The sequence below is a fragment of the Malus sylvestris genome, chromosome 15 (genome assembly GCF_916048215.2).
Source record: "Malus sylvestris chromosome 15, drMalSylv7.2, whole genome shotgun sequence".
Taxonomy (NCBI): domain Eukaryota; kingdom Viridiplantae; phylum Streptophyta; class Magnoliopsida; order Rosales; family Rosaceae; genus Malus; species Malus sylvestris.
Genome location: NC_062274.1, coordinates 54,183,453 through 54,204,785, shown reverse-complemented (window position 1 = coordinate 54,204,785; position 21,333 = coordinate 54,183,453). Strand labels below are relative to the sequence as shown.

The following is a 21,333-nucleotide window of genomic DNA, read 5'->3' as shown; positions in this document are numbered from 1 at the left end:
TCGAAAAGAAAGGATGACAAAGATGTCTTCAACACTACATAATTGACAAGAATTTGCAAAGAAAGAGAACTTGATGAAAAGAATTGCCTGTACTTCTCAGGTCGATGAATCAATCAATATGTACTAAACCATAAACAAAAGCCACTCCCAATGAAAACCTATAGAGTAAAAGAATCAATGGAGGAGTTACAAGTGAAACAAATGGGACGAACTTTGACCGCATGCACAAGAGTACATTCATGCAAACAATAATCACATTAACCAGAGGCAATGACAATTACACATTAATATCGGAGCGCTTTGATCTGGCTGCACTGCTGATTTCTGAGTAACTAGTATGGGAAAACCTGGGAAGGCTGTAGTTTTCAGAAACCAAAACTGGTTGCTGAGGATAAAGCGTGGGAGGTGGCGTCAGATTGCGTTGCGCTGGAAGAGGAGGGAGCATGTTGTACTTGTAAGGGTCAGCACGCAAGCTGCCAACAGAGAACACTTGGTAAGAAACATCACTCGTCCAGACAGTAAAAAAAAGTCTATTGTGAGGAGAGATGATGGTGAATAAACCGTTACAGATTAGTATTCAAAACATCATGACTTGTGTTGGCATGTAACTGGCATGCCCATGGTTATAGATTAGTATTCTAAACAGTTATAGATGAAATGATGAAGAAACAGTTATATATTAGGACCCACAACACTTACGCATCTGAACACCAAAACGCAATCAATCGCCGTTTACATTTTATAACATGAAAACCATCTCACTTGTGATCCAGCATACCCGCCATAAATTATTTAGCGATGATGATAAATGAAGCAAGTTGGGGAGAACAATGTAACTGGCTGAACCTACCTGGCATTCCTGTACGAATGATCCTCGTCACTCCAATTTTCATCTACAGTCTGTGAAGGTCCTTGTACTGGTGAACCAGACCATGGATTCTGTGCAGGTAAATCATCGGAAAAATATCTTCTTCTGATCAACTGAAACAACCGAGACAAAAGTTGGATATCTTTCGTAAGGCAAAAGGAAAAAGCTAACAGCAAGAGCATGAATACAGACCGTACGGAAAAATTTCATCACAGCTTCCTTGTCATATCTTGCTTCTTTGGCAGCCTGTCAATGTTTAATAGACCAACATATATTAGAATGTAGAATAACTACAGCTGTAATAAATGGATTAATAACCATTTGTAATTCTACATTACCAACGATTCCTCAATGTGACAATCATATTCCCCATCGAGAATTAAACCTTTTCTTTTGTGGACAGAAAACAATGACTTTGTTGATCAAAGTAAAAAAGTTTTGCCTGGTCATTCATGAGAACAGATCCACAATCTAGTCAAAATAATAAGTTTGGCCTATTACATCCAAGAATTGACCTTCTCTCTAACCACAGATCACCAAACTTAAGACCAATTTATAGATAGATGCGTTTATAAATGCAAAGATTTTCTGCAGGATTTTGGCACCAATTTAGAATAACATAAGCAACCTCATTCCCAAGTAAATGACATGTAAATGGGACAGAAATAAGAATCCTATTCTGACCTTGCAACCCAAGCATCTAAACAAAGAGTTACAGTTGAAGAAAAACCTATTCAAGTACAAGTACCCACCCATTTCCATATGTTATCTCCTCTTCTCTTGCTTAAAAAAAAAAAGAAAAAAAAAAGTGATCTAATAACATCTACTAAATGTCATGGATACAACAACTAACAACCAAAAATGAATTCTTACACGTGCAGAAAATGAATTCTTAGTGATCATAAACATCTACCAAATGTCATGGCTGAACCTACGGTGTTCTCTCTTATATGGTGAATTTGGACCACGCATGCAGGAAAGTATCAACTTGAGCAATGACCCAGATTCACAATCTATAAACATAATCAGCCAGCCTAATTGATAACATTTTTCCCATATATATACACAACAACAACAACAACAACAACAAAGCCTTTTCCCACTAAGTGGGGTCGGCTAACCCATATATATACACGAATAAAAGAAAAAAACAAAGTGGCAGGCAGAAGCCTTAAAGAGTACAAAAATAAGGCCATCCCAAGCACAATAAGACTTGGGGTGTGCTATCTGCACAAGCCCTTGTACTTCTCACACACCCCTTGTTAATTTCTGTCATTTGATCTTCTTTAATTCACTCAATCCGACGGCTACAAATTAAAAGGATGTGTAGGAAGTAAAAAGGAGTGTGAATATCACAGCCCTTAAGATTTAAGACTTAAGTACCTTACATTTTTTTTGTAGCATAAATGCAATTCATACATGTATTCTATGTGTTATATTAATGATCTTGGATTATCCCTATGTTACATGATCACGTTTACGATTTAACAGTGGTTAAATGTCTTTCACATGTATTTGCAGCAGTGATGTTTGCTTCAAAATTTCCTGCGACCCTCAAAGTCGAAGGCTGGGCTGGTTCTGTGTTGTGCTGCAGTGGCATCTTCAGGAAGAAGAAGATAAGAGTTTTTTTTAAATGACTTGGCCCAATACAACGTCGTTTTGGCCAAGTCTTTCATTTTTTTTAAGTGACTTTTTTTTTTTAAACCCCCCGGCAAGTCCCCCCTCTTCATCTCCATCCTAATACCTGATTTTCCCATTGATAATTCACCCAATTCCCCAATCCTCAATTTGCCAACTCCTCAAACCCTAAATTCTCCTCAATCCCATATTTCAATTTACCTCAATCTCATACCTCAATTTGTTTCAAAATTATCCACACCACCACAATTTGTTTCAAAATTCAAGTAAGTTTTTTAGTTTTCCGTTTACAATTTTGTTACTGGTTGGTTTGATTGCTTATTTGATTGTTGATTAATTTGTTTTAAAAAGTATTATATTATATACATATAATTATAATACAATATATATCAAAAAATTTAGGTCCCATGAGGCTTCGCCTCACGCCTCAAGGCTTTCACCTAGATAGGGCTATCCAAGAAACGCCAATGCCTTCGCCTTTAAAGCATTGATTTTCAGTGATTCACGTACACATGGTGCTATAAAAAGAAATTTAAATGGCTATTTCAAGATTTTAACGTTAATAGTGACAGGAATCAGAGTTCTTGTGATTTCCCGCTTATGTGTGTAGCATGAGTTGACTCTGCGTGTATGCTAGACACTTTCTTGTGATAATGAAGGCCGGTGCACCAAAATATATCTAGCTTCTATGGAGTTTTTTCAAGAAACCTCTGTGATACCAAAATCCGGAATGAGTTGGAATCTCTTCTCTTTTATTTTACTTTTGTACCATAGAACTTAATTAAAGTTCTGTCTACTTAGGATACAACAGCTTTTTGAAGTACATGTAAAGTTTTCACTTTCTACGTCATTTGGATTATTAATGCAAAGCCTCATACTACAAATCTAATGCCATGTACCCAATGAGACAGCAAAATAAGGTCAGTTGCCTACAAGCATGTCTCATACGACCACAACTATATTCATTGAATGCTAAGTTACCATATACTAATTTCATTTTCATTAGAATAATGTGTACAGCGTCAATCAATGAACAAGGAAAAAAAGGTAGGAAGGAAAACAAGAGGAAGGAAAACAAGAACAAAAAACCTGCTGCTTACCGCAATAAGGCCTCCAGCACCAGGGAAGCTCTCAGTCAGTGGAAGTTCCTCACTGGATGGAAGCAAACCTTGTTTCTCAACCCACTGCCGAGCTACATCAACAAGATTTCCACTGCTCCCCCTTGTACCCTCTTTTGCAGCAATATCAGCTTTGTTACCTATAACAATATACGGGACAGGAAGGCCACCAGGACCTCCAGATCCTAGTGGAGCTGAAAATGTCCCAGTTGCAGCAATCTCAGCTGCCCACTTCTGTAAGCCAGTTTTTGTCCTTCTCTGGGAGAGATCATGAACAAAGATTACACCTGCATATGAATGTCAAGTGTATCATGAGCTGAAAAATCTAAATCTGGCTGCAACATGCTGGTTCCTTTGCTTTTGATAGGAAATAAATTGTGGATGATCATATTGATCGTAACTGTATGCCACCATGACTTACCACTAAAACTTTGTCAACACCTATCAAGCTTGTTTCATCATTATGCATATAGAACATGGATGCAACAAGAGATGAAAAAATGGTTAAATTTATGCAATTACAAGCCTAAGAAAGGCTGATGGTTTCTAAATTAAAGATAAATACTCAATTAAATTGTCCCTTAGACTTTTTTTACTTCACGGCCTTTTCTTTTACATATATTAACATGCATAGTATTTGCCAGGAGACTAAAATGTTTACAGAGGGAGAGAGGTCTCAAACTTGCCATTAATTTGGGAATAAAAAAGAGACCGGCATTCTTTGTATCTATCATGTCCAGACACATCCCAGAGTTCAATAAAGAAATCTCTCTCAGCGTCACCCTTAATGCTGCTTGACGAGCTACCCGAGTTTCCGTACGTAGTATGCTGGACGGAAAAATGGTAAACAATTATTTAGACTTCAAGTTCAGCAAAAGTTCTCAATATCCCATCAGAATCAACGAAACGATAAATTCTCACCTTTACACCTACTGTACACCCTACTGTCTGAGGAGGACGTGCGATGGAAGAACCCTTGACAATCAGATGAACAAGAGAAGTTTTTCCAACACCTGCCAATACACCACCAATATAAAGACAAAGTTTGATATTTATAACTGAAATTATGAGATGTAGTGTACAACCAAGCAGAGATTGGATAAAGAAAATCGTCCTTGATGCACTATAAAATTGTTTTTTTTTACACACATTAGTGGGTGTTAAATTACAGGTTTATAGGGCTCCAATTCTGCCTACCAAATACTAATTTGAGCAATGCATTATCATAAACATTTAAGCAATTACTCTTCTAGTAAGCTAAGATTGGGAGCAGCCTCTCCATAAATGGGGGTAAGGCTAGCCGACATTCACCTCTCCCAGACCCTGCGTAAAGCGGGAGCCTTGTGCACTGGGTACGACCTTTTTACTCTTCTAGTAAGCTAAGATGATATAAATTTAACAATCGTCGTACCCAGTGCACAAGGTCCAAAGACGTAAACGGAACTTTCTCAATCCACAAATGAAATGTGTAGATATCGATTAATCAAGTTCCAAAAGTTCCATGACAAGCGACTCTCGTGTGTCAGTTAAGCCTTCGAGTTCAATTGCTTCGGCTAACTTAGCACGGTTGTACTTGTTAATCCAATTATTCTTTAATCGAACTAGTTCAGAGAGCAGCAACCACTGTGGTCAGAACTGTCCTGTCCCCAAACTCATCTACAACAATTTGGCACCAAAGTTGTAATGAAACTTTATTCTCACTATCCATATTCTTCATCAAATTACATAGAGCAGGATCAAGAAGAAAGTAATCAATCAAAATTGGGAAAACCGACGCACAAAGAAATTAAAAGAAAATCAAAAGTTAGAAAAAGAAAGAAATACCAGAGTCGCCAACAACGAGCACTCGAACCTGGCCACAAGGCGGACCGCCGCCACCGTTTTGGTTTTTGTTGTCCCTCGCACGGTCCCTCCAGAACATGTTGTCCTCCGACTCGAAGACCTTTCGAACAAATATAGTCACCTAACCTAACCTCAGAATGAAATCTCAAGTCCCATCAAAATCAAACACGCACAAAATCCAACATTTTCTCCAAATCTCTACTTTAAATCTAAATTCCATCTTTCTTGCATCACCACCAACCCACCAAGACCATCTCTGAACATGTCCCCAAGCCAAAACCTAGTTTCAAGTTTCACCCACAGATCCAAGTCTCTATGAAATCAAAGTAGCAACTGGATTTGGCGTAGAGTTCAAGCACCGAATGATACAAGAAGGATCTGAATTTCTGAAAAATGTGAGGTGACTGAGAGGGTTAATAATTGAACGTAATCATCCGTTTCTTTTCTTTTGCTTGTATATCGTGTCTCTCTCTGTGGATTGATTCAAAAAACAATTTAATCAAAACAAGGTGGGGCAATTTAGTACCAATATAGTACCCTCGTTTGAAGATTTTGCACCGAAATACCGTCATCTAGTGAGATCTTATTTCAGGTGCAATTTAGTATTTTCAACTTCAGCTTCGGTTAGAATTTGTTTTCCTACGAAAGATATATTAACATTAATCGGATGGGGAATAAGCTGATTACGAGCTAGCACCAAAAAAAATAAAAAAAATCATCATTTATGAGTTTTAAATTGGCTAAAATAGTCAAAATGGTTCCCCAGATTTCCATAACTCATCAATTTGGTCCTTAACATTTCAAATCGATAAAAGTGGTCCCTAAGATTGTCTACCATCCATCATTTTGGTCATTCCGGTAAAAACTCCGTCAAGTTTTCCGAAGCTATTGATCGAAAGTTTGGACAATTTTTAAAGTTTCGTAACTCAATCGTTTATTAATCAAATTTGACCCATAATATATCAAAATGAAGATAGGAAAGTGTAGAATAAGATTATCTCTATTTGGAATCCCAATGGCTGCTGGAGATAGCCGGAAAATAGTCTCAAAGTTGATTGGTCCGAGGGAGAATTGGAAAACTCGCCGGAAACTGGGTAAAATTTAAACGTTCATAACTTCTTCAATACTCAACAAAATCAAGTGATTAAAAATCAAAAATCATACTTCTCGACGAGACGAAGAAAATGGTACATTTTTAGATGGCTAAATTTCCGTGGTTTGGCCGAAAAACGGCTCGAAAGTGGCTAACTCGAGACCAAGACAGCCACTTTTGAGCCGTTTTTCGGCCAAATCAGGTCAATTTAGCCATCTAAAAATTGACCAGTTTATTCGTCTCATCGAGAAGTATGATTTTCATTTTTGAATCACTTGATTTCGTTGCGTATTGAAGAAGTTATGAACGTTTAAAGTTTACCCAGTTTCTAGCGAGTTTTCTAGTTTTCCCTCGGACCAGTCAACTTTGAGGCTATTTTCCAGCTATCTCCGACAGCCACTGGGCTTCCAAATAATTGATATATATTTTGATATATTATGGGTCGAATTTGGTTAAGAAACAATTGAGTTACGAAGTTTTGAAAATTGCCCAAACTTCCAGCCAAGAGCTCCGGGACACTTAACAGAGTTTTTAACGGAATGACCAAAATGATGGATAGTGGACAATCTCAGGGACCACTTTTATCGATTTGAAATGTTAGGGACCAAAGTGATGTGTTATGCAAATCTCAGAAACCATTTTGACTATTTAGCCTTTTAAATTTAAAACTTCTCATAAGAGTGATATCACTATAGACTGTAGTACTAAAAACATCTCTATTAAAAATACGAATTGCCTTCAAATGGGCATTTTACTAAAAAAATGTATATCTATATCTTAGGATGTGGTTTTGCCGGTGAACTAGAGTAAAATAAATAAGATTTCAAATTTGCATCTTTTCTATTAAAGAATAAATTTTATTTACAATTTTCGGAGATGTAAAGTAAGATGCAAATACGGTGTTTATAACTCAAATTTGCATCTTTCCATTGTTGATGCTCTAAGTAGTGGCTAAAATAATTAGTTGGCCTATAAAAAGAACATACACTATTTTTTTTCTCTTACAAACTTATGTTTAATTATGTCGTTATTTATGTTGATTTATATAACCCAATAATCATAAATAGAGAAGAGTGATTGAGACTAATAAGTAAGAATAGAGGAAAATTTTGTTTAGACCCAACTTAAGAACAAACATGTTACAATAGGCTCTCTACAAAGTTAGACATTCAGCCCAAGGCAAATTGGATATGGCGGAATTTGCACGTTCAAACTAAAGACAATAATTAAGAGAAAAAAATGCTAAACTACTAGCCGGGGTGAAAATTGTCACAGTAAAAAATTTAAGGAAAACTAATTAAAAGGGTTTGAAAACTTTGAGTTTTAATGATAAGGACAAAATAAAGGGTAAAATGAATAGTACCAGGATTGACATTTTAGTATAAAAATATGATTTTTTGTTAAAGTGAATTCGTTAAAGTTCTAAAAAATTTATAGCCTCTGATTTGGTCGAGGTGGTTTTCATTTACTAGCGCGCAGGTGGTCACTCTATAGAGAAAGCCGGGAGCAAGTTTGGTGCTTTGTGTCGCTGAATGCTTCCTGAACTCCGACACCGTTTCTTCCTAAGTCAGGATCAACAACTAATCTCCATCAATAAAAAGCAGCCCCCTACTCTCAATTGTCGCACATCTTTCGCTAGTGACCATCGGAGTAGCTGCCATGTAGAAAGCAAATCGAAAGTAGAACCGCGGAACGCATCAGAACACAAACAAATCAATCCAAAATAAAAAAGAACACATGAACCAAAAGACAAACTATGGAGTGCCGGGACTAATTAAGTCGCCTAAATTAATTGCACCAAGAAAGTGAACACTAAAATAGCACAACAACAAAAACCTTAACAAATTTTCTCCAGTCGCGATCCCTTGTTAGGGCTTGGGGTCGGCTTCAGCCCTCCTTCCTCTCCCTTACTCTTCATTCTTCTTTACATTTCAAGCCTTAACTGCGCCTCACCCTTCCTCATCTTTCTACCCACGAATTAGTGAGCAACTTTCCATGTTTTATGCAGTGTCATTCCCAAATTCCTCTTTTCGCACTTTTTTTGGGATAGATCAGTGAGTTTAGTTTGGTCTTTGTGGTTGGGGTGGATTGAAAGCGCCCTTTATCGCTTGATTTCATGTTGTTAATGCATTCCTTGGCCGTTTTGGTGGCTGAGCGGTCTTCCACACCCATATTTGTGCTAAATCTACCATGCTTGGTGACACGCCCCGATTCCGGTGTCCGAAGGACAACGGGATGGCCATGTGCTGGTTGATACCGAGGGTGACACAAGCAATTTCATGAATGCATATGCCGAGAACATGTGAAACATGCATATAAATTTCGCGCATAACTACACAATGAAATATTTAAATACCAACCTTACAAAATAATATAATAATATTCAACTGCCAACAAAATAATAGTGATAATGGATGACATGTTCAAAGCATACTACTAATTCAGAATACAAGCGGAAGGTATAATAGAAGGTGCTATTACAAGAGATGTCCAAAGCGGACATGAGGACACAAGTTCACTAATATAGGAATGACTCGTAACTCGGATCATATGCCTTGTTCCTAAGTCCTGAGCGGTTGCAAAACAAAACATGAGTGGTCCAAGTTTTTATATATAGAAATACTAACACAGTTATACATCAACGTACTAACCCCTAGTTTAGAAAACTCATATAGCATAATAAGTAATAGGTTTTCCGAAAACCCTAGCATGCCATAAAACCTTTGACACGCCCTGATCCCGATGTTCGGGGGACAGCGGGATGGCCATGTGTTGGTTGACATCAGAGGGTGACGCAAGCCATTTAATGAATGCATATGTCGAGAACATGTGAAACATGCATAAAATTTTTGCTGCGCGCTACATAATGTAATATTCAAATACAAATCTTACCAAAATAATATAATAATATTCAGTCGTCAATAAAATGATAGTGATAATGCATCATATGTTCAGAGCATACATCTAATTCAGAATACAAGAGGAAGGTGTGACAGAAAGTGGTATTACAAGTGATGTCAAAAGCAGAGAGGATGACATGATATCATTGGTAGGGAAATGCCTCGTAGCTCGGATCGTACGCCTCATTCCTATGTCTTGAGGGGGCACAAAACACACATGAGTGGACCAAGTTGATATATAAGTAGTACTAACATATTTATTCAACAACATACTAACCCCTAAAGTTTATGGAAACTCATATAGCATAATAAGTAATAGATTTTCCGAAAACCCTAGCATGCCATAAAACCTTTCATAAAACATATATCATATAATGTGCTTAATAGTGGCATCGTATATCAATATCTCATGGCCGAAGCCACCAACCTACTCCTAGTAGAAGCCGATATAAGTATTTCTCGACCGAAGCCACCAATCTACACTTAGCTGAAGCCAATATAAGTATCATCTCGGCTGAAGCCACCAACTTACGCCCGACCGAAGCCAATATAAGTATCATTGCCTGTAGGCAGAACAGTGACCACTAGATAAGCACAAAAATCATTGAACATAATATTTCCAAACATAATATATATATCTTATCGAAGCTTAGTAGCTCAAACATCATATCTCAAAACATCTTTGTAGTATATAGTCATCGATCATATATACTACAAAGAACATGAAAATCGATAAAGTATGGTATTCCAAAATATTCTCAGTAAAGCATGATATCTCATAAAGTGTAAATCTAACTTACTCATAAACGTTTCATAAAACGTAACCATTAATGCTTTTCAAGAATGCATTTCTAATAGTAAAATATGCATTTTTGAAGGGATCCACTCACAGTTACTCTGTCGTCGAAGAGCCATGCAAAATAAGAAGAACGCAATCGCCGCTAATAAACACACTTAAGCACATAAGGGGTCCAATTAATAAACCTCTATCATAACGATTGAATTTCGGAAAACGGACGTTATAAATGGATTCAGGACTTCAAAAAACATAAAGGGGAACCTTGGGTACCCCCATGCGCCAAGATGGGTCACTGGAAAGTTGGCGGAAAAGTCACCAATATCACCGTGGACGGCGGCGGAGCACAATACCTCTGACAGAGGTGTGTGTGCTCCACATGCTAGCACATGCGGCCCTTCATGTGCACCCACGCGCCACTCACGCATGGCCTAGGTTCTGGGCTCTGACTGGGTTTGGGCTTGGGCCTGGGGTTCTGGACTTAGGCTTGGGATCCTAGGGTTCAATGGGCCGAAGGCCCAAGTTTGCAAGGCCCAAAGGCCTCGATTAAAATGGGGTTTTGGGCTTGAAAGCCCGACCCAAAGCTTTGGGCTAGAAAACCTAGGTTTTCAGGTTTGGGTCGAGTTGACCCGGTTTCATTAAGGAAAAAGGCCAAAGCCTCCTGAGCTCCAGTCAACGTCGATTCACAACCCTACCCTACAATCTACCTACCACAATGAAGATAAAGATGAGAGGAATAGATTCGTACCTTCGTGGTCCCTTGCCGTGGCCAGGAAGTGGCCATAAAATGAGCTTGAAGTCGTCAGACTCACTAAGAGGGTTAGGTGTGTTGGGTTCCGATGGGTGTGCTCTGAGCTTCACGGAGAATGGGAGAGAGAGAGCACATAGTGAGGATGATGGTGGAAGGTGGCGTCGTAAGTGTGGTGTGGGTGGGTGTGTCCTCAGGGAAAGAGAGAGACTTGAGAGAGAAATCTGCGAGAGGGAGAGAGAGTGTGAGCTAAAAGAGTGTACTCGGGGGGAGGGGAAAGAAAAGAGAAGGATAGAAAGAAAAGAGATAAAGAGAAAGAAAAAGGGGAAGGGGTAGTTGCCACATGGCAGCCAATGAGGAATGAGAGTTAGGAGGAAATCCAAAAGGGGATCCGGATTGGGTAGGGGACAGGGGACAAAAATCCTATGTGGGTCCCATGGTTCACAAAATAATAATCGTAAAAGACAACCAAATGTCTGAAAATGTTCGACATTAAAAAGATACAATAAAAGTGGGACGAGGTTTCACAATCTACATTCTTAAAAGAATTTTATCCTTGAAATTACAATCTCAAATAAATAAGTACAGATACTGACTCCTTATTAGTTCCTCAATTTCCCAAGTTGCTTCTTTGACTGCATGATTTATCCACAACACTTTTACTAATGGAATGACTTTGTTCCTTAGAGTTTTATCCTGCCGGTCGATGATTGCCATTGGTGCCTCAACGTAACTCGCGTGCTGACTTACCTCTAATGGTTCCAGCTAAATAACGTGAGAAGGTCTGGTACATACTTCCAAAGCATGGAAACATGAAATACGTTGTGAATCTGCGACAACTTTGGTTGTAACTCTAATCTATAAGCAACCGCACCAATTCTTTCTACGATTCAGTAGAGGTCAACATATCGAGGACTCAACTTTCCTCGCTTACCAAAATGAACCACACCCTTCTAGGGTGACAACTTCAGAAAGACAAAGTCACTAATCTCATACTCCCGATCCCTAGAATATCGGTCCCCAATGCTATTTTGTCGATCTTGTGCCACATTCAGGTTCCTCTTTATCAACTAGATGTTAGTATTAGTGGTGTCGACAATTTTTGGCCCCATTAACACCTGCTCATTAACCTCAGTCCAACACAACGGCGTCCAACATGCCTTCCCATACAATGCCTCAAATGGTGCCATGCTGATACTAGAGTGGTAGTCGTTTTTGTAGGCAAACTCGATCAATGGCAAATAGCCATCCCAACTACCCTTCCACTGGAGAACAGATACTCTCAACATGTCTTCCAAAGTCTGAATCGCCCTCTCAGATTGATCGTTAGTCTGTGGATGATAGGCAGTGTGATAGGAGCATATTTATGTGATCGAGTTAGCTTGTTCTCATGCATTTATGTTGTTATTTCTTAGTTAATTATGTATTTTAAGCTATTTTCGTGTGTTTGTAGGTCCATAGGCCTTATAAAGTAATAAGATGCATTTTGGTGCATTTTAGAGCAATTTTGGGCTTGGAATGAATAGCACATGCATGGAACAAGGTGGATGGACGAAATTGAAGACTAAAGAGGCTAGGAATGTGTTAAAGAGAAAGAAGAATTAATGTAAAAAGGACAAAGAGCTCAGCCACAAAAGGGTGTCACTCCACCATTCACATTTCCATCATTGTCGTGCACCACTATTGCACTTCATTTGGATTCCTATGCCGTGCATCATCATCCATGTTCCCTCAATTGACTTATTTGTTGCATCATTCCACTTCCTTTCCTTTGTCTACCATGTGCACAATATCCTTTCACCTCTTTGCACTCATTGATTCACCACTTACTCACCTTTCCACCCATGCCATGCATAATCATCCTTGTTCCCTCCATCATTTCATATTTCATGCATCATTACATTGAATCATTGCACTCAATTGCTACACCATTCCTTCTTCCCTCCATCATTTCAGATTTCATGCATCATTGCACTCAATTGCTACACCACTCCATGTTCCCCTCCATTGCCATGCACTTCCTTTATAAAAGGAAGTGTGTGTAACATAAATTTAGTTCATACTTGGTTAGATCATTCACTCCCATTTCAACACAACCTTCATCCAAACACATCCATTCATCTTCACATCCATTCCTCCATACAAACAAACCTTCAAACACTCACCAACACCTTGTGCTGTAGCAAAGGAAGGGAAAGAAAGTGCTTGGACGTGCTTGCTGTCCAACTTGGATCGTTTGAGCGTTTAGGTATTTTCTTTCTTTTGTTTCTAATGTTTAAATTCATTTCCTTTCGTTTTGTTGTAAATATGAGTGGCTAAACCTCTCTTGGCTAGGGGTGATTTCAAAGCCATGATTATGTGTGCAATATAATTTGATAAATTCCAGTTATGAACTCTTGAATCGTGAATGCAATTGGCTTAACTATTTGATTGATAACTTATTTGTATTTGTTAATTAAGGGTCGACACTTAATTGGCATGCATAAATCCGTTGGTAGAATATAAGGAAGTTTCACATAATCGTTACAAACTTATATTCACATGTAGTGAATGTTGCTTATAAACGATCGCGTTAAGTTCAATTCCTAGCATAAGTGACATGATGTCATAGTTGCAAGTGCTTTGTCAATGCTTATGATTTTCATTAAACGTAATGATCTTTGATTGTATCTCTATTATGATGTCATGTAGGGAACTTTTGAAGAATGTTTTGGGTTGTCAAATGATGTCATCCAATCCAATAAAACAAGGAAAATCTGAGAGTTAACTAGTGATGTCACGGTTAATTTTGAGCATTGTCGTTCATAATTTAATGAAGTAGTAATTGGAAATCAAGTTATTTGCATACATGTCATGTGTGGAGAAAAAGCCTCCAGCTATCCCATCCATCATCTTATTTCTCACATTCGTTTTACAATCTGTCTAGTTTTTCATACTTGTTGTTTGTTACAACTTCATCCAAATCAAAACCCCCCTTTTAGTTTCTTGTTTCAAAGTGTTTCAAATCTATTTTAGTTTTTGTTTTTAAGTGTTTTGATTAAAGTAAAAATCAATTTTCGTCCAAAGTCATTCCTAGTGTCTAGTTTAAGTTTATTAGGTTGTTTTAAGCTGTTTTAAGTATTTTAAGTTTTCTTTGAGTCTTGTGAGTCTTGTTAAGTGTTTTTAAGTTTAATTTTATGTTTTTGAGTCAGTTTAGAGGTTATTAGCAAGCCCTCCTAATCCCCGGTCCAGAACGATCCCTACTTATACTTATATTACAGTTGTCAAAAGAGGGTTAAATTGTGTGTTAAGTTAATTTTTGCATCAAGTTTTTGGCGCCATTGCCAGGGATTAGCAATGCTAATCCCTTGTTATTTCTTTTTGTGTATTTTCATGTGTTTTTGTTCCTAGTTGCTGATTTTACTTGTTTTCTTATTTTAGGTGGTTTATGACTCGAAGTTCTCAACCTGTTCATAAACACATCTTTGACTTTGACGACGATTTTGAATGAACTTTGAGACGAGCGAGGAATCAACAAGATCCCTAACCATCTCAACCTGCACCAGATCTTGAAAAAAACAAAGTAGAAGAGCAAGAGGAAGCCATGACAAGGACTTTTGAAGAAGTCCAAGATTTGGCAGTAGACAATCGAACAATCAAGGAGCTTTCCGCTTCGGTATTGGACAATACTCTGCCTTTATGCATTCAATATCCAAGGGCGGCCCAAAACAAGATCGACGAGTTCGAATTAAAGTCTAGTTTATTGCATCATATTCCTAAGTTCCATGGGTTGTCCATGGAAGATCCTAATAAACATTTGAAGGAGTTCGAGGTTGTTTGTTCGAGCATGACCCCTGTGAATGTTGATGGGAGCATTCTGAAAATGAAGGCTTTTCCCTTTTCTCTCTTGAAAAAGGCTAAAGATTGGTTGTATGAGCTAGCCCCTAGAACTGTCACATTATGGGAGAGTATGAAACGGGCATTTTTGGAAAAGTTTTTCCCAGCTTCTCGAGTCATTCTACTACGCAAAAGGATTAGTGGCATTCAGCAAAACCAAGGTGAATCATTTCCCACTTACTATGAGCGTTTTAAAACCCTTGTTGCTTCATGTCCACCGCACTAGATGAAGGAGGAGCTTCTTCTTCAATATTTCTACGAAGGGCTTCTACCAATTGAACGCCAGATGCTAGACGCCTCAGCGGGAGGAGCTTTGGTGGACAAAACACCCATGGCTGCCAAGACCTTAATTGCTAACCGAGCATTGAATGCTCAACAATATGAAGGCGTTGGTCAAAGAGATAACCCACGGCAACAACAAGTTAATGAGGTAAGTGCTATTTCCGAACTTCAAAATCAAATGGCTAATCTTACTACTCTTCTTTCACAGGTGGTTGAAAAACCAAAAGAACAAAGTGTAGCTGCTTGTGGCGTGTGCTCAATGAATGGACATTTCACAGATAAGTGCCCTCAATTGATCGAGAACGGAGGGTGGGAATCTGCCAACGCCGTGGGTTTTGGGAGTCAAAACCAACCAAGGAATGATCCGTTCTCGAATACATACAATCCAGGTTGGAGAGATCATCCAAATTTCAAATGGAGGGAGCCTCAACAAACCCAACAACAAAGTGCATTCAGACATCAACCTCTGGGATTCTATCAAAGACCGTATGCACCCGCACAACCTCAAACACAACCTCCCCAAAATAACTCAGGTTCGTCTTTTGATAATGCTCAAGTTATTCAGTTACTAACTACATTGGTGAAGGGTCAGGAAAATCAAGCCAAAGATATGCACAATTACGCCAAGGAAGTGCAAAATCAAGCTCGAGAGGTGACTAAATTGAAGAGACAAATGGGACAAATGGCTGAGTTCATGGGGCAATTTAGTAGAGAACCAGGTAAGTTACCTAGTTCGACGGATGTGAATCCAAAGGGAGGCTTCGAATCTGCCAAAGCCATCACCTTGCGAAGTGGAAAAGAAGCTGGATCTGATCCCAGCCCATCTAAATCCAATAAAAAAGAGGACAAAAAGATGCAATCTGAGGAGAATGAACAAGGCCTGCCCTCGGCAAAGATTGAGCAATCTTTGCCGCAGCCATCTACACACCCTAATTCGAACACCAAAGGTAAGTTGGGTTCAAATTCCGTGACTTCTAATTCCGTTCTAACCAATGCACCATTTCCTCGCAGGTTTATGCAATCAAAGAAGGATGAGAGTGACAAAGACATCCTTGACACATTCAGAAAGGTGCAAGTCAACATTCCACTTCTAGATGCAATTAAACAAGTCCCCAAGGAGCTGTGCACTACAAGGAAGAGGGCTTCAAACAAAGAGGTGGTAAGGGTGAGTGAGAATGTCTCAGTTGTGTGGCAACAAAAATTACCTCCTAAGTGCAAAGATCCAGGCAGTTTTACAATTCCTTGTGTTATAGGAAATACTTTCTTTGAATCTGCCATGTTAGATCTAGGTGCATCAATAAATGTCATGCCTTATTCAATATATGCATCTATGAACTTGGGAGAATTAAGAAAATGATGGAGTGATCATTCAACTGGTCGATAGATCTAATGTGTATCCAAAAGGTGTTTTGGAGGATGCTTTAGTGCAGGTGAATCACCTAGTCTTTCCGGCGGACTTCTACGTGCTTGAAATGGAAGACTCGAACCATTCCCCTACATTACCAATATTACTTGGCCGACCATTCATGAAGACTGCCCGTACAAAGATAGATGTATTCAAGGTAACATTGACCATGGAATTTGATGGGGAAGTTATTGATTTCAATATTTCTGATGCTATGAGATATCCTCATGATGGTCACTCTTGTTTCTCTATTGATGTGATTGACTCTTGGGCGCAGGAATTCCTTGATGATTTGAGTGAGGATGCACTTGAAAAGACTCTCACGCAAAGCATTGAACTAAAAAATGAAGGGTTAGCACTTAGGCATGCACATGGCAACAACAAGGAACATCTTGCTGTGCCTATTCAAGAAGAATTGGTGGAGATGGTTGCTACCCTAGAGTCAAATCCAAGGCATATTGGTAAGTCTCCTAACCTAATTTCAATTCCCAATTCGACTAACAAGTTGCTTCCTTCTGTAATCCAGCCCCCCTCCCTAAAGCTTAAACCATTGCCGAGCCATTTGAAATATGTGTTTTTGGGAGAACAAGATATGCTGCCCGTCATCATCTCTTCTTCACTCACTGCACAAGAAGAGGACAAGTTGGTGAGGGTGCTTCGGGAATACAAAACTGCCATTGGGTGGACATTGGCCGATATCAAGGGAATTAGCCCTACCACTTGCATGCATCGAATACTCTTGGAAAAAGGAGCCAAACCATCTAGAGAAGCACAACGCCGGCTCAATCCACCCATGATGGACGTTGTGAAGAAGGAAATCATCAAGCTACTAGATTGTGGAGTGATTTACCCAATTTCTGATAGCCATTGGGTCTCGCCGATCCAAGTTGTTCCTAAGAAGTCTGGAGTCACTGTGGTAAAAAATGAAGATAATGAGCTTGTGCCCACCCGAATCTAAACCGAATGGAGAGTTTGTATTGACTATTGGAAGCTCAACGCTACGACAAGAAAAGATCACTTCCCGCTGCCCTTTATTGATCAAATGCTGGAAAGGTTAGCCGGTCATTCATTTTATTGTTTTCTTGATGGCTATTCAGGGTATAATCAGATTGTGATAGCTCCTGATGACCAAGAAAAGACTACCTTCACATGTCCCTTTGGTACCTTTGCTTATCGACGCATGCCATTTGGGCTATGCAACACACCAGCCACATTCCAAAGGTGTATGGTAAGTATTTTCTCAAAATTTGTGGAAAAGATCATTGAAGTGTTTATGGATGACTTTAGTGTTTTTGGTGACTCATTTGATGCATGCTTGAATAATCTTACTTTGATCTTACAACGTTGCATCAAAACTAATTTGTCTTAAATTGGGAAAAATGCCATTTTATGGTAAAACAAGGTATAGTTTTGGGGCATATCATATTAGAAAAAGGGATTGAGGTTGATAAATCTAAAATAGATCTTGTACGTCACTTACCCTCTCCCACTTCGGTAAGGGAGGTTCGTTCTTTTCTTGGCCATGCAGGATTTTATAAGAGATTCATCAAGGATTTCTCAAAAATCGCTCAACCCCTTTGCCGTTTACTCCAAAAGGAAGTAGCCTTCTAGTTCAACAAGGAGTGTGAGACCGTTTTCAAAACCCTCAAGGACATGTTGACTTCGGCCCCCATCATCATGCCACCAGATTGGAGCCTTCCATTTGAGCTAATGTGTGATGCATCCGATTATGCCATTGGTGCTGTTTTAGGCTAAAGGAGGAACAAACAGCCCCACGTCATCCACTACGCTTCCCGGACACTAAATGATGCTCAATTGAATTATTCTACCACTGAGAAAGAACTTCTTGCAGTTGTATTTGCCTTAGATAAATTTTGTTCATACTTACTTGGCACTAAAGTGATTGTATATTCTCACAATGCAGCGTTGAAGTATCTTCTCACCAAGAAGGAGGTCAAACTAAGGCTGATTCGTTGGATGCTCCTACTTCAAGAGTTCAACATTGAAATAAGAGACAAAAAGGGGAGTGAAAACATGGTGGCTGACCACCTCAGCCTTTTGGTGCACGAGGAGGACTCCTTACCCATTCTAGAGACCTTCCCTGACGAGCAATTGCTGTCCCTAGAGGTAAGTGATCCCTGGTATGCTGATTTGGTCAATTATTTGGTCACAAAACAAGTTCCTAGCACTCTAGATAAATACAAGCATGATAAAATCAGAAATGATGCAGGATTTTATGTGTGGGATGATCCATATTTGTGGAAGTATTGTCTTGACCAGATTATTCGTAGATATGTGCACAATTCCGAGTTTAATTCAATTTTTGCATTTTGCCATAGTTGTGCATGTGGGGGTCATTTTGGCACCCAAAGGACAGCCCTTAAGGTTTTAGAGAGTGGTTTCTATTGGCCTACATTGTTTAAGGATGCTAGAACATTTTGTATAACTTGTGATAGATGCCAAAGAACAGGTACAATAGGTGTCAAGGATCAAATGCCGCAAACCCCCATCTTCAATGTGGAGATCTTTGATGTATGGGGTATGGATTTCATGGGACCCTTTTTGCCCTTATGGTTTTACTTATATTTTGCTAGCCGTTGATTATGTGTCGAAATGGGTGGAAGCCAAAGCCACCCGTACTAACGATTCTAGAGTGGTGGCAGATTTTATCAAGGCTAACAACTTTTCCAGATTTGGCATGCCGAGGGTGTTCATAAGCGATGAAGGCTCTCACTTTTGCAATCGCACTATTGAGGCGTTGTTTAAAAAGTACAAAGTGAAGCATCGAGTTTCCACGCCATACCACCCTCAAACAAGTGGCCAAGCCGAAGTCTCGAATAGAGAAATCAAGCAAATCTTGGAGAAGACTATTGGGCCAAACTGGAAGGATTGGAGCTTGCGTTTAGAAGATACAATGTGGGCATATCGCACTACCTACAAAACACCTCTAGGGATGTCTCCATTTCGACTAATCTACGGCAAGCCGTGTCACCTACATGTGGAACTGGAGCACAAAGCGCATTGGGCTGTGAAAACATTCAATTTGGACTTAAATGCTGTTGGAATGAATAGAAAGCTCCAACTGAATGAACTTGAGGAGATATGGAACGAAGCCTATGAGAACGCGCGAATTTACAAGGAGAAAACAAAGGCGTTTCATGACAAAATGATTCGGGGAAAAACATTCTCAATTGGACAGAAAATGCTACTATTCAATTCCCGTCTATGATTGTTCCCTGGTAAGTTACGATCTAAGTTGATTGGGCCATTTGTTGTCACTAATGTTTTTCCCCATGGTGCAGTCCAAGTTAAAAGCGTAAGGAACGGCGACGAATTCAAAGTGAACGGGCAACGCCTGAAGCTATACTATGAGAGTGATGTGGGGCAGATTGTGGAAGAAATCCCATTCGGTGCCGAGGGCCTTATCCAAGCTTAGAAGGAAGTTTCGTCCAGGTGCAAGACGTTAAAGCAAGCGCTTCTTGGGAGGCAACCCATGTTTTGCGTTCCTAAAAACCTTCCCTTTTCTGCAATTTTATTTTGCCATGATTGTCATTTTTAATTGTTACTTGTTTAATTGTTTTTGGTGTGGGTTTATTTTTTTGAAACATTGATGCGATGAAAGTTAAGCACTCAAATTAAACCCTCTTGTTGTCAAATTGTAGTAATAATGCAAGTAGGGATCGTTCTAAACCGGGGATTAGGAGGGCTTGCTAAAACCTCTAAACTAACTTAAAAACATAAAAACAAAGTTAAAAACACAAACTAGGCAGTTTCTGACTCTAACACAACTTTGGACGAAATTTGGGTTTTGTCTTGACTCAAAACACTTTAAAACACAAACAAAACAGATTTTAAACACTTTGAAACAAGAAAGTAAAATGGGGATTTTAGTTTTGATGAATTTGAAACAAACAAACAAGTTATAAAACTAGGCAGATTGTAAAACGAATTTAAGAAATAAGATGATGGATGGATTAGTTAGAGGTCCGTTCTTCACACATGACACACTTGTATATGAATTGATTTCCAATTGCTTTTCAATAAACTATGATGCACAACACCCCAGATTAACCGTGATGCACAAATTAACCCTTAGATTTTCCTTTACTCATTGAATTGGATGAATGCATGCGACAACCCAAATCATTCTCTAAAAGTCCCCTACATGAATGCATAATAGAGATACAATCAGAGATCATTACGTTCAATGAAAATCATAAGTGTTGACGAGGCAATTATAACTATGAATGCATGATACAATTGCCAAGAATTCAATTAGCGCGATAGTGATAAACAACCTTCACTACTCATGAATATAAACTTGTAACGATTACGTAAAACTCATTTATATTCTAGCATCTAATTCATGCATGAAAACTAAGTATGCATCCTTAATAAACATACAAGAATCAGTTATGAATAAAATAGATAATTGAATTGCAATCACAACTTATCAAATCACAATTGGAAGAAATCAATTCAAATCTCAAGCATGTTCATGGCTTCAAACTTCCCTCTAACTAAATAGGGGTTTAGCCACTCATAATTGCAACAAAATTAGAAAATAACAAAGTAGACATTGAAAGCAAGAACGAAGTACACCTAAAACGCTCCAAAGTTCCAAGCTTGAAACGCCAAGGACCTTTGTTTTCACCACCTTGTTGTAGCACAAGTGTCTAGGATGTGTATGAATATATGGATGGAATGGATTTGCACGGCTAAGAGATGAAAGTGTATGGATTTGTGAGATGTAGTATGGTTAGATGA

At 38.9% G+C, this 21,333-nt stretch overlaps 1 protein-coding gene across 1 annotated transcript; it reads right to left on the bottom strand.

The window, feature by feature from the left end:
* Positions 1–52: 52 nt before the first annotated feature.
* On the bottom strand, positions 53–5,990 carry LOC126603487 (small GTPase LIP1-like). The gene is made up of 7 exons (XM_050270341.1): positions 5,449–5,990; positions 4,546–4,637; positions 4,311–4,452; positions 3,607–3,911; positions 1,061–1,114; positions 851–981; positions 53–473 (listed from the first exon to the last, which is right to left on the bottom strand). Exons 1-7 carry the CDS (start codon positions 5,543–5,545, stop codon positions 278–280), a joined length of 1,017 nt encoding a protein of 338 aa, XP_050126298.1. The 5' UTR covers positions 5,546–5,990; the 3' UTR covers positions 53–277.
* Positions 5,991–21,333: the final 15,343 nt, after the last annotated feature.